The 13,523-nt window shown below is 48.4% G+C and overlaps 1 protein-coding gene across 1 annotated transcript in view; it reads right to left on the reverse strand.

Moving 5' to 3' along the window:
* Positions 1 to 880: 880 nt before the first annotated feature.
* WDFY4 (WDFY family member 4) overlaps positions 881 to 13,523 on the reverse strand; it is a 215,777-nt gene continuing 203,134 nt past the window's right edge. Inside the window, exons 58-59 of the mRNA XM_060240960.1 lie at positions 7,600 to 7,782; positions 881 to 988 (exon numbers count right to left, since the gene is read on the reverse strand). Of these exons, the coding sequence (XP_060096943.1) occupies positions 881 to 988; positions 7,600 to 7,782 (291 nt within the window). The remainder of the gene's footprint in view (positions 989 to 7,599; positions 7,783 to 13,523) is intronic.

The following is a 13,523-nucleotide window of genomic DNA, read 5'->3' on the forward strand; positions in this document are numbered from 1 at the left end:
CAGACACCCTGTGAGGTAGATGAAGATATTGGATTTATATCCCGCCCTCCACTCCAAAGAGTCTCAGAGCGGCTCACCATCTCCTATATCTTCTCCCCCCACAGCAGACACCCTGTGAGGTGGGTGGGGCTGAGAGGGCTCTCACAGCAGCTGCCCTTTCAAGGACAACCTCTGCCAGAGCTATGGCTGACCCAAGGCCATTCCAGCAGGTGCAAGTGGAAGAGTGGGGAATCAAACCCGGTTCTCCCAGATAAGAGTGGGGAATCAAACCCAGTTCTCCCAGATAAGAGAGCTATTGCTGACCCAAGGCCATTCCAGCAGGTGCAAGTGGAAGAGTGGGGAATCAAACCCAGTTCTCCCAGATAAGAGTCTGCACACTTAACCACTACACCAAACAGCTGTTCTGAGTCTCTGATTCAGAGAGAAGGGCGGGGTATAAATCTGCAGTCTTCTACCTGCGTCTGGGAGAAGCCCAGTTTTATTCCAGGCTGCCTCACCACATCCCTTCTCCTGCCCACGGAGGTGTCATCTGTGTGTGCACATGCTGGAAGTCTGGCTGGCAGGGGCTTTGTGATCAAGATGTTCTTTACATTTTTAGAAAGGCTGCTAAGATCCAGCGTCTCCCTCTACTGGATGTGAAATGTGTGCCCTCAAAGGAAGGGTCATCTAGTCCAACTCTCTGCACAATGCAGGAAGTTGCCTATTCCCTCCTTCCAAGAGAGCCTTTGGAGTTCCTGCTGTGCCCTTTGGAGGAACCAAGCAAGTTGACTCCAGCTGCTCCTGCAGAGCTGACGGACAGGAGCTTTGCGGGGGTGGGGGGGGGGGAGCTTCCGGTCATTCCGAGATCCCTCTCCTATTTCCCACTGGAACAATTTTGCTTTCACAGAGGCATGACAAAGATGCTGCCCTTACCCTTCTTTGGCAGGCTTTCTTGGGAGTCTGTACTAATGTCCAGGCGCTGAGATGAGGCCGTTTCAAGCTTCCAGACCTGCATGAGGAGAAGGAAACACAGACTGAAAAGGCTGCTCTGGGTGCCCTGCCAGGCAGAGGCCTCCCTTTCCCGCCAAAGTGATGCTCTCAGCCAGATTCCACGTCAGGCCCAGCCTCCCGAGAGGGCGAGTGTTGCCTGTGTTCAGAAGGGCCAGGCGGTGGGTGCTTCCTTCTTAGCAAAGGGGACCTGCCAGAGACCCCAAGGCCAATGAGAAGAACTCTCCAGGCTTGTTTCTTGAGAGAGGAGCAGGCACGATCCTGACTGTCTTCCTCTCGTGCCGTGTCAATGAGGAGTGGTGAGCTGCCCCATCTCCTGGGCTTTCCTTCCACAGCGTTCTGGGTATCTCGCTTTGGGGAGCCCCCAGGCTTTCCAAGAAGGGCTCCAGGGCTCTTGCCATCAGCAGCTCTTTCCCCGCCCATCTCTCATTCCTGCCCTGAGGGTCTCCAGGAAAAGTCGCCTTGGGTTGCCAACCTCCAGGTGGGGTAAAGAGCAAATGGGATGTTCAGCATGGAAGTTACCAAGTCAAAAGAAAGCAGAATGCCAAGAAGGAGACCTTCATGAAAATCAACCAAATTCACAAAGCTGTATAATGAAATATAATAAAATATTGAGTTACACTTTCCCACAATCTCTTTTATTTCAGTAGTGAAGCTTTCTTCTAGTCAATCATGTTAATAACAATTAAGAGCCGATGGTAGTGGCTAGGTCATCAGGATGTGCTCATAGCCACTGACCTTTAAAGTGCCAAAGGAACCCAAAATTAAATCGCAGCAATATTAAAGTTGTTCAGTCTCACAGTCGAGTCTGACTCTTTGCGACCCCAAGGACCAAGTCCCGCCAGGCCCTCCTGTCTTCCACCATCCTCCGAAGTCTGCTCAAATTCGTGTTTGTCACATCAGCAACACTGTCCAGCCTTAAATTAAAGTACCTTCTATAAATCAAATTATACAAAAATGGTAAAGGTAGTCCCCTGTGCAAGCACCAGTCATTTTCGACTCTGGGGTGACGTCGCGATGTTTTCACGGCAGACTTTTTAATGGAGTGGTTTGCCATTGCCTTCTGCCGTCACCTACACTTTCCCCCCAGCAAGCTGGATACTCATTTTACTGACCTCGGAAGGATGGAAGGCTGAGTCAACCTGGAGCTGGCTACCTGAACCCAGCTTCCGCCGGGATCAAACTCAGGTCATGAGCAGAGCTTAGGACTGCAGTACTGCAGCTTTACCACTCTGCGCCAAGGGGCTCTTACAAAAATGGTTATATTAATAATCCAAATCTGAAACACAAAAATTCACTCTTAGTGAATTAAGGTTCCATAATATTCCAAACAGCACCACAGGGAATCAAGGACGTAGTCTTCAGTAGGTCCCAACTCCAAGGTCAGTGGCCAGGAAAGCGATTCTGTGGCCAGTGTTGGTGGAAACGAAAATAAGCATAGAGTAAGACTGCGTGTTTTCCCCTAGGGATTCCTGGCTCCTGTAGGCTATGAGGCAGCTGGAGTCATTGGGGAAATGCCGGCTATGAGAGAACCTTCGATTCAGATAGAAGTCCCAGAGCCATCTGGCAAGATGCAGTGGACTGGTTCTAGGATGAGTGAATAATAATAATAATAATAACTTTATTTTTATATCCCGCCCTCCCCCGCCAAAGGCGGGCTCAGGGCGGCTCACAGACATGGAATTCCATGATTCAAGTAAAACAATGTAGACAGTTTTAAATATAATCAATTACATAATAAATTTTTAAAAATAGATAAAATATATAAATTAGGTGCTAAAATACTGTAAGATAATATCCACAAGATGGCTGGGTGGCCACACGTCAGGTTAATCAGGTTCTGTCTCAAAAGCGAGCTGGAAAAGAAATGTTTTGCAAGCCCTGCGGAACTGATTCAGGTCCCGCAGGGCTCGCACCATCTCTGGAAGGTGGTTCCACCAACGAGGGGGCCATTACCGAGAAGGCCTGCTCCCTAGTAGCCTTCAACCTAGCTTCTCTTGGCCCAGGGATTGTTAGAAGGTTCTGAGAGCTAGATCTCAGTGCTCTCTGGGGAACATATGGGGAGAGGCGGTCCCTTAGGTAGGCAGGTCCCCGGCCATATAGGGCTTTAAAGGTGATAACCAGCACTTTATAGCGAACTCGGTACACAACCAGCAGCCAATGCAGATCCCGCAGCCCAGGCCGCACATGTTCCCACCGTGGTAGTCCCTCAAGCAGCCTGGCCGCCGCGTTCTGGACTACCTGAAGTTTCCGTGTTCGATATAAGGGCAGCCCCATGTAGAGGGCATTGCAGTAGTCTAGTCTCGAAGTGACCGTTGCGTGGATCACAGTTGCTAGGTCGCTGCGCTCCAAGAAGGGAGCCAACTGCCTCGCCCTCTTGAGATGAAAGAAGGCGGATCTAGCAGTGGCAGCTATCTGGGCCTCCATTGATAGAGAGGATTCCAGTAGCACTCCCAGGCTCTTGACTTTGTGCACTGGTATCAGTGGCGACCGTCGAAAGCCGGTAGGGTAATCTCCCCTCCCGGTCCGCCGCGGCCCACGCAAAGGACCTGTCTTTGCCGGATTCAACTTCAGCCCACTCAGCCTGAGCCAGTCAGCCACGGCTTGTAATGCACGGTCCAGATTTGTAGGGACATCACCAGCCCGGCCGTCCATCAATAGATAGAGCTGGGTGTCATCTGCATATTGATGACAGCCCAGCCCATACCTCCGTGCGATCTGGGCAAGGGGGCGCATAAAGAATTGTTCTGAGAGTTTTTCATTTCATTTTGAGATTGTACTTAATGGTGGTCATTTTACTGTTTAGTTCCATCTGAAAGGGAATTCTACTAATTTGATGTGAAGGTATCAAAATGCGAGATTTACCTAGGAAACACGTCTCAACACTTATCTTCATTTCCATCAACACTTGCAACAGAATTACTTTACTGGCCCCTGACCTTGGAGTTGGGATTTGCTGAAGATTACTATGTCTGCCAGGTGAGGCAATGGAGGTGCTTCCCTCCTGGAGCAGCTAACTCATCTGCCCTTGCACAGCTTCTGCAAAAGAACAGTGGCCTCAAGGCTACTCATACATCTAGGCGGGTAACAGTTGTATGGGAAATTGTGAAGGACTATTTAGTTTTATACAAATTAACTTATTTACTGTGATGTTTTAACTAAACTGTACGTCACATATGATGTACACTTGCCCGGAGCCCCTAAGGAGAGGGCAGTTTAGAAATTAGTAATAATAATATTAATGATGATGATGGTGGTGCTGTTGTTATGGAACTTTAATGCACTAAAAGTGAATTTTTGTGTTTTCAATATGGAAACTTCTCATGTTATTAGTGTAACACTACCACTTATACCGTCATCACCTGCGACTCCTTGAGCGCTTTCATCAGCGCTGCCTTCGCACCATCCTCAACATCCACTGGAGTGACTTTGTGACCAACACTGAAGTCCTCAAGCGGGCGGAGGTTACAAGCATCGAGGCACTGCTGTTGAAGACGCAGCTGCGCTGGGCAGGGCATATTTCTAGGATGGAAAACCACCGCCTTCCCAAGATTGCTCTGTATGGCGAACTTTCCACCGGCCATCGAAATAGAGGGGCACCAAAGAAGAGGTACAAGGACTCCTTGAAGAAATCCCTTGGCACCTGTCGCATCAACCATCACCAGTGGTCTGACCTAGCCTCAGATTGCAAAACATGGAGGCACACCATCCACCAGGCTGTCTCTTCCTTTGAGAATGCACGCATAGCTGGTCTTGAGGACAAAAGGAGATTGAGGAAGAATCGCGCTGCTACAGCACCAACCCCAAATCAGACTTTTCCCTGCAGCCACTGTGGCCGGATCTGCCTGTCCCGCATTGGTCATGTCAGCCACCAGCGAGCCTGCAGCAGATGTGGACTACTGCACCCTTCTTAAATCTTCGTTCGCGAAGTCAAGCCGAGAGAGAGAGAGAGACCACTTTTATAATTTGATTTATAGAAGTTACTTTAATATTGCTGTGATTTAACTTTGGTTGCCTGTATGTTTGTTGCTTTAAAGGTCAGTTTCAGTGGCTGGGAGCACATTCTAGTGCCCTAGCCGCTACCGTTGGCTCTTAATCATTATCAACATATTTGAATAGAAGAAAGCTTCACTACTGAAATAACACACACAGAGATTGTGGGAAAGTATAACTCAGTACAATAGTATTTTGTTATCCAGCTTTGTGAGTTTGTACTAAGTTGTTTTTCTTGATGGTCTCATTCTCAGCATTCTTTTTTCTTTTGAGTTGGTGAGCAACAGAGTCCCCTGGAATCACAGCTGACCTCCAGACTACAGAGTTTGGTTCTCCTGCAGGAAATGGCAGCTGTGGAGGGCAGATTCTGTGGCATTTCCCTGCCCAGTCTTGCTGGGCTCCTTTCCCTGCCCAGTCTTCACCCCCACGTCTCCAGGCATTTCCCAAGTTGGAGCTGCCAACATTAGCTGTGCCCCTTTCTGCTCCTCTCCCCACCACTCACCAAATCTGGAAAAGGGACTTGTGGAAACCAAAGGAGAGCAGCTGGGGCTTGTACCACTGGAAGGCACTGAAACGGCCATCATGAAGGTCTTCCTGGTTGTCAACTTGGGCTGGATGGCCCAGGCTGGCCTGATCTCCTCAGAGCTGGGAAGTTCAGCAGCTCAGCCCTTGGATGGGAGACCACCCAGGAAGACCAGGGCTGCTGCTATGCAGAGGCAAGCAGTGGCAAATCGTCTCTGTTCATCTCTTGCTCTGGACATGCTAAGGGGCGGCCACAGGTCAGCTGTGATGTGACAGCGCTTTCTACCACCACTTGGGATACCGAGGAGCCTCCGTGGCCCTCCTTCCCCGTGGTTCAGGTGGATTACACAACTCTCCTTTAGACTCTGGCCCCATCTCACTCAGACAGTGAGCAGGAGAGGGAGACTAAACATCCTTCTGTTTTCGTGTGCAGAGAGGGCATGGGGGGGGGGGGCTTCAGGCTGATCAGGGGGCTTGGAGGGCTGTGTGGAGAAAAAGCAAAAGCCTTAACAATTTTTCCCCTCTGACCTAAGAACAAGCAGGAGGGGGGAGGCAGTTAGCCCAGGCCCTTCCAGAAGGAGTGCTGATGGCTCTTGCTAGAGACAATGGGATGGATCAATTCACTCGCCCCCTTTCTCCAAGCAGGGAATAGAGGTAGCGCTGTGAATGGCTAGACAGAGGGTGGCCAGGTCTGTGTTGGGAAATACCTGGAGACTTTGGGGGTGGATCTGGGAGAGGGCGGGGTTTGGGAAGGGGAGGGGCCTCAGCATGTTACAAGGCCACAAAGTCCACCCTTCACAGCAGCCATTTTCTCCAGGAAAGCTGATCTCTGCCAGCTGGAGATCAGGGGCTTCCTGGAGACAACAGGAAAAGAAGCCTTGACCTGGGCTATTAGAAGGAAGAAGAGACACAGATTTTTTTAAGGGGGAGGCAGTTGCTCTCTTTCCTTGGAATGCTGAGCTGAACAGACCTCTTGTCTGAGGTGAGGAACAGGCAGCCATTTTGGTCTATGCGACTGGCCCAAAGAACCGTGAGCAATCACTAAGGTCATGGAAGATCTTTTGAGAACAAGGACACCTAAGATAAACAGCCTGTCCTAATTTTAACATCTAGTTAGGGACAGAGGATTTGCATTTTACCAATTCCTTTTGTTCTTCCTTGCTTCAATCTGGCATGATGTTAAAGTATGCTTGTAAACATTTTCTTGTTAATAAATACTTCACACTTTTGATTCTGGAAGTGGTCCTCTGTACCACATGGACCTCCACTGTTTTAAAGGGGACCTCCAGGAGGGGGGGGGGAAGGCAAGCAGTTGGCAACTGGCTGTTCCCCCCAGGGGTGCACCAGGCTTTACTCTCTCTTTGTGGTGGCCAGGCACAGGGCTAGTGGGAGACACTGAGTTAAGGCTTCTGGCCTTGGAAGGGGAGCTGGGAGTCCTGGTCCTCTCAGCAGGAAACCCCTCGATTGATCAGGTGGTGGTGTCAGCTACTGGGAGAGAGAAAGGAAAAGTCCCTCCAAGTAAGTTGGGAACCCCAATGAGGGCAAGGCAGAAATGTTCTGCCAAAGGCTGTTTCATCCTTTCCTTACCAGCCAGTTGTCCACCTCCATCCCACAAATGCTTCACTCCCAGAGTAGAAATTTAAAAGATGGGTGACTGGGGAGGTGACCAAAAGGGGAGGGGCTGTGGCTGAGTGGTAGAGCCTCTGCTTTTGGCATGCAGAAGGTCCCAGGTTCAATCCCCAGCATCTCTAGCTAAGAGGACTAGGCAGCAGTTGATGTGGAAGCCCTCAGCCTGAGTGTTGGGAGAGCTGCTGCCAAACAGACTCGGATGGGCCCAGGGTCTGGGTCAGGTGAAGGCAGCTTTGTGGGTTCCGGTGGTTCTAGCCCTTTGCACGGAAGGAATAGCTGAGGCAGGCCACCCTGGAGTGGGCCCGTTTGGCCCTGGGGTGGTGAGGAAAGGAATTGTTGCTTGTGCCCTTCATGGTGTGGTCTGCCAGTGGGTCCTCCTACGCGAGAGAAGAAATCCTCTCTGATGGCTTGCCAAGGGAATCTGCTTCCTTGCCTTCAGCTGTACCAAGAAGCCCTGGAAAGCCCTACCTGCAGGTGGCCCCCTGTGTCCCCTGTGGCGATCAGGCCGTGCGTGTCCCAGTCCGTCACCTCCAGGAAGCAGCAGGAGGAGAGCGTGGAGCCAGGGCTGCAGGCAGAGTCGAGTCTGGCTAGGGGCCTCCCGCTGAGATCCCACAGATGGAGAGCTGTTCCAGCACAGCAGATGATGTCCCCCTGGAACACAGAATCATAGAATTGGAAGGGGCTAGAGAGGCCACCTGGATCAGCCTAGAGCAGTGGCGGCCAAACTTGCTTAACGGAAGAGCCACACGAAATAAAGTTAGGTGTTTGAGAGCCGCGAGACAGGATGGAGGCAGGCAGGCAGGCAAATAGATGGGGGAGGGAGGGAAACGTGGGAAGAAAGAAACTTTATCTTCAAGCTTAGCTTGGAGAAGTGATTTAAAGAGTCAAATGTGGTGGGGGCTTGGAGAGCCACGCAAGGACCGATTTCGCACTCAGCTTACCCCGCAGTCACGTTCCTCTTCTCTGCGCAGCATCCGTCGGATTTCCCATATCTGCGCCGGAGTTACAGGATTCCCACTATCTGCTGGTTTTTAGCAGTTTCCGTTTGCTGCACGAAAGCCGTGACGCTTCCTGTAACTCCGGCGCGGATAGTGAAATACTATCTTCCCAGTGAAATTCTCATGAGCAACAACCAGTGTTAGGGGTGCAAAAAAGCCAGTTTGCTTACCTGTAACTGATGATCTTCAAGTGGACACCTGTGCAGTCACAGCTGCATGAATCTGACCTCAGAGAACTCCAATAGCAGCCTCGGTCTTTTTGGTGGGCTTCTTCCTCTGCTCTGAGGAGCAGGCAGCCACTGGGCATGCCTAGAACTGAGGAGGAAACTCCATCCCTACTCAGTTTCTTCCAGCTACCAGCCAGGTTATCAGCAGGTGAATAGATGAAGAAGCCAGCAGTGGGGAAGGCTGGGTGGGAAGTGTGTGATTGCACAGGTGACCACTCAAAGATCACCAGTTACAGGTAAGCAACCTGTTTATCTTCTTTGTTGTCCCTGTGCAGTCCCACACTTGGGAGATTAGTCAGCTCTTGGATGGTGGATGCTGGCAGTGAAACACCAAACCCGTAAACCAAGCAAAGGTAACAGTGATATCATTGCCTTACAGGCTCACTGTCGTCCGCTATTTTCTATAACGTGATTTTCTTTCAGACAAAGAGCAGGTCACCAGCTCTCTTCTGCTCCCCCCTTATTTACAACCATTGGGCAAGTAATAAATCCATCTGGCCCAAGGATGTTTATGCTACAGCCTAGCTGGTAGTACTTTTAAGTCGCCTCTCCCACAGGTTCACACAGGCAACTCTTATCTGCTTCCAGAATAGTGTGAGAATGGGAGATGTTCCTAATAGCCTAAATTCCTTAGTAATAAAAGAGATAGTTGTTTAGCAACCTTTGAACCTGTGACTCAATTATGCATCTGTATGGTAACCTGTATTATGCATCTGTATGGTAACCTGTATGCATCTGTATGGGGTGGCTCTGTATGTCAGAGAGGATATACGGTCCAGTAAGGCTGAGATCAGAGAATTAGATTCACTTTTAGAAATGCTTTGGGTTGAAATAGAGGGCCCAAAAGGAAATTTAACTATGGGAGTTTGTTATCGCCCACCAAATCAAAAGAGAGAGGACGATTATAATATGATGGAAGGCTTAAAGATAGCGGCTAAACGTAAAAACTGTGTTGTAATAGGTGATTTTAACTACCCGCAGATTGATTGGGTCAATATGTGTTCTGGTCGAGAGAAAGAGAATGAGTTTCTTGATGCTCTCAATGACTGTGCTATGGAGCAGATGGTCTCAGAACCTACCAGGGGTGGGGCGATCCTGGATTTGGTCCTAAGTAATGCCCAAGACTTGGTGAGAGATGTAAAAGTGATTGCGCCGCTTGGGAGCAGTGACCATAATGTTATTGATTTCACCGTTTGTATAAATAGGGAGTTGTCCAAAAAGACCACCACAACCACGTTTAACTTTAAAAGGGGTAAATACACTGAGATGAGGAGGCATGTGAGGAAGAAACTGAAAGGAAAGGTACATACGGTCAAAACCCTTGGGGAAGCTTGGACGCTATTTAAAACTATAATCCTAGAAGCTCAGATAAAATACATACCACAAGTTAGGAAAGGCACAAACAGGCATAAGAAAAGGCCTGCGTGGTTAACAAACAAAGTAATGGAAGCTGTAAAAGGTAAGAAGGACTCCTTTAAGCGGTGGAAAACCAGTCCAAGTGAGATTAGTAAAAGGGAACACAGGCTGTGGCAAATCAAATGCAAGACTGTGATCAGGCAGGCAAAAAGGGACTATGAGGAGCATATTGCAAAAAACATAAAGACCAACAATAAAACTTTCTTCAAATATATTAGAAGTAGGAAACCAGCCAGGGAGGCAGTGGGGCCCTTGGATGACCATGGGGTAAAAGGATTACTGAAGGAGGATAGGGAAATGGCTGAAAAGCTAAATGAATTTTTTTGCCTCCGTCTTCACTGTAGAAGACGAGAACTTTTTGCCCGCCCCAGAACCACTAATTTTGGAAAAGGTGTTGAAAGACCTGAGTCAGATTGAGGTGACAAATGAGGAGGTCCTACAACTGATAGACAAATTAAAAACTAATAAGTCACTGGGTCCGGATGGCATACATCCGAGAGTTCTGAAGGAACTCAAAGTTGAACTTGTGGATCTTCTAACAAAAATCTGTAATCTTTCATTGAAATCTGCCTCCATTCCTGAGGACTGGAAGGTAGCAAATGTCACCCCCATCTTTAAAAAAGGTTCCAGAGGAGATCCGGGAAATTACAGGCCAGTCAGTCTGACTTCAATACCGGGAAAGTTGGTAGAAACCATTATCAAGGACAGAATGAGTAGGCACATTGATGAACACGGGTTATTGAGGAAGACTCAGCATGGGTTCTGCAAGGGAAGATCTTGCCTCACTAACCTGTTGCATTTCTTTGAGGGGGTGAACAAACATGTGGACAAAGGAGACCCGATAGATGTTGTTTACCTTGACTTCCAGAAAGCTTTTGATAAAGTTCCTCATCAAAGGCTCCTTAGAAAGCTTGAGAATCATGGAGTAAAAGGACAGGTCCTCTTGTGGATCAAAAACTGGCTGAGTAATAGGAAGCAGAGAGTGAGTATAAATGGGCAGTCTTCGCAGTGGAGGACGGTAAGCAGTGGGGTGCCGCAGGGCTCGGTACTGGGTCCCATGCTCTTTAACTTGTTCATAAATGATTTAGAGTTGGGAGTGAGCAGTGAAGTGGCCAAGTTTGCGGATGACACTAAATTGTTCAGGGTGGTGAGAACCAGAGAGGATTGTGAGGAACTCCAAAGGGATCTGTTGAGGCTGGGTGAGTGGGCGTCAACGTGGCAGATGCGGTTCAATGTGGCCAAGTGCAAAGTAATGCACATTGGGGCTAAGAATCCCAGCTACAAATACAAGTTGATGGGGTGTGAACTGGCAGAGACTGATCAAGAGAGAGATCTTGGGGTCATGATAGATAACTCACTGAAAGTGTCAAGACAGTGTGCGTTTGCAATAAAAAAGGCCAATGCCATGCTGGGAATTATTAGGAAGGGAATTGAAAACAAATCAGCCAGTATCATAATGCCCCTGTATAAATCGATGGTGCGGTCTCATTTGGAGTACTGTGTGCAGTTCTGGTCACCGCACCTCAAAAAGGATATTATAGCTTTAGAGAAGGTGCAGAGAAGGGCAACTAGAATGATTAAAGGGCTGGAGCACTTTCCCTATGAAGAAAGGTTGAAACGCTTGGGACTCTTTAGCTTGGAGAAACGTCGACTGCGGGGTGACATGATAGAGGTTTACAAGATAATGCATGGAATGGAGAAAGTAGAGAAAGAAGTACTTTTCTCCCTTTCTCACAATACAAGAACTCGTGGGCATTCGATGAAATTGCTGAGCAGACAGGTTAAGACGGATAAAAGGAAGTACTTCTTCACCCAAAGGGTGATTAACATGTGGAATTCACTGCCACAGGAGGTGGTGGCGGCCACAAGTATAGCCACCTTCAAGAGGGGTTTAGATAAAAATATGGAGCACAGGTCCATCAGTGGCTATTAGCCACAGTGTATGTGTGTATATAACATTTTTTGCCACTGTGTGACACAGAGTGTTGGACTTGATGGGCCGTTAGCCTGATCCAACATGGCTTCTCTTATGTTCTTATGTTCTAACCTTTGAAGATATCCTATATAGCAACCATGTAACGGTGTATACGTCATTACTCCCAAGGCTTGTGTCCTTGGTATAGCTCCTGAGTTTCTAACAATAAAACAGCTTTGATTTAAAACAAAAGACTGCTTATTGAGAAATATTGGCGCTTGACACTCACCTGACAGCCTCCAATGGGAACATCATTGGAGAATCAACTTCAGAACCAAACAGCCAAAGGATGCACCTCTCCATGGATGACGAGAGTGTAGCGCATCACAAAAGTGGATTGGGAAGACCAGGTGGCACAGCACACACATCTTCCACTGGAACTCCACTGAGGAAAACTGAAGAATTTGCAATGGCCCTAGTTGAATGGGCTTGGAGCGTACCAGGTTCATAACAGAGTTTAATTGTGGATGTCAGCCAGATAGGTGTTGAGGGGTGATCCAGTGACCTTGACAGGGATTTCCATATGCACAAAGAGTCTGGAACAAGTCCTCTCCAGGTAGAAGGAGAGACCATGCTATACATCTCTGAATATTGTCAGCTGGTTGTGGACAAAAGGTAGGTATAACTGTTGAGAAAGATGAGAGGAGGAAACAATTTTTGGTAGGGAAGAAGGATCCAGATAAAGAACAATCTTGTCTGTGCGAAAGATCGTATAAAGTGAATCACAATGAAAGGCACAAATGTCAGTAACTCAGTAAACCTGAGTCAAGGAGATTGATGTTGAGAGCTTGGAAGCTGACGGTTTCGACAATACAAGATCTCCCGCTGGATCTGAGGACATTTTAGAGTGTTTTTTGTCCTTTTTGTAAGACTTCTGCTGCTTCTTGTGCAAGGCAGCTGATGAAGCTGACTCTTCCCTCTCGGGGAAGGCAGTGAGGCCTTAGAAGAGGCAGAATGAGGCACCAGAGAGGCCTCTAAGAGTTGATTCTTGAGATGAGCCGTGTGGTTCCTTCTGGTTGCTTTTCTGAAGCTGTGGCACTCAACGCAAGAAGCTCCTTTATGCCCTTCCCCGAGGCGAAGTGGGCAGTAAGAGCGGCCATCAGTCAAGAGCAATTTCGCTCTGCACTTCAAACACCTTTTTAAGCGGTGGTTTCCCCCCTTTGGTTTACCAGGATGAGGGAGAAAGGGGAGGGGGGAGGGGCAAGTCAAGTCTGAAACTAGAAGCTCCCAAGGGTCCTTGGTTTTTTAAATGTGAAAACTGACAAAAAGAAGGTAATGTTGAAGATTTGAAGTTTTATAAGATTGATGCTGAAGTGAAAAGGACGAGACAATGCAGCGAGGTCTAGTCAGGGCAGTGGTAAAGAAAAAGTGAGCAGGGGCAGACCTTTCTCCTCAGCTCTGGGCATGCCCGGTGGCTGCCTGCTCTCTAGAGCACAGGAAAAAGCCCACCAAAAAAAACCATTGCTGATGCTGCTATTGGAATTCTCCAAGGTCGGATTTGTGCAAGGGCGCAAACCCAAGTGTGGAACTGCACAGGGACAAGGAAGATCTGTACAGAGCTTTAATGCACTAGTTAAATCACCAGGAATGTCACGTTTCAGTTACAGAAACGGGCTTTCTTGTACCAGCTCTTTATTGATGTCTCAGTCCAAATTTTGACATAGTTTGGCTCTTTAATTAGAAAAGGCTGCTGGCTCTTAACAATGTGTTCTTGAACCTGAATGACCAGGGAGAGCCAGGTTCAAATCCTTGCCTAGACAGGATGCTTTTGTGTGG

This window comes from Heteronotia binoei, chromosome 6, assembly GCF_032191835.1.
Source record: "Heteronotia binoei isolate CCM8104 ecotype False Entrance Well chromosome 6, APGP_CSIRO_Hbin_v1, whole genome shotgun sequence".
In the NCBI taxonomy this organism is placed as follows: Eukaryota; Metazoa; Chordata; class Lepidosauria; order Squamata; family Gekkonidae; genus Heteronotia; species Heteronotia binoei.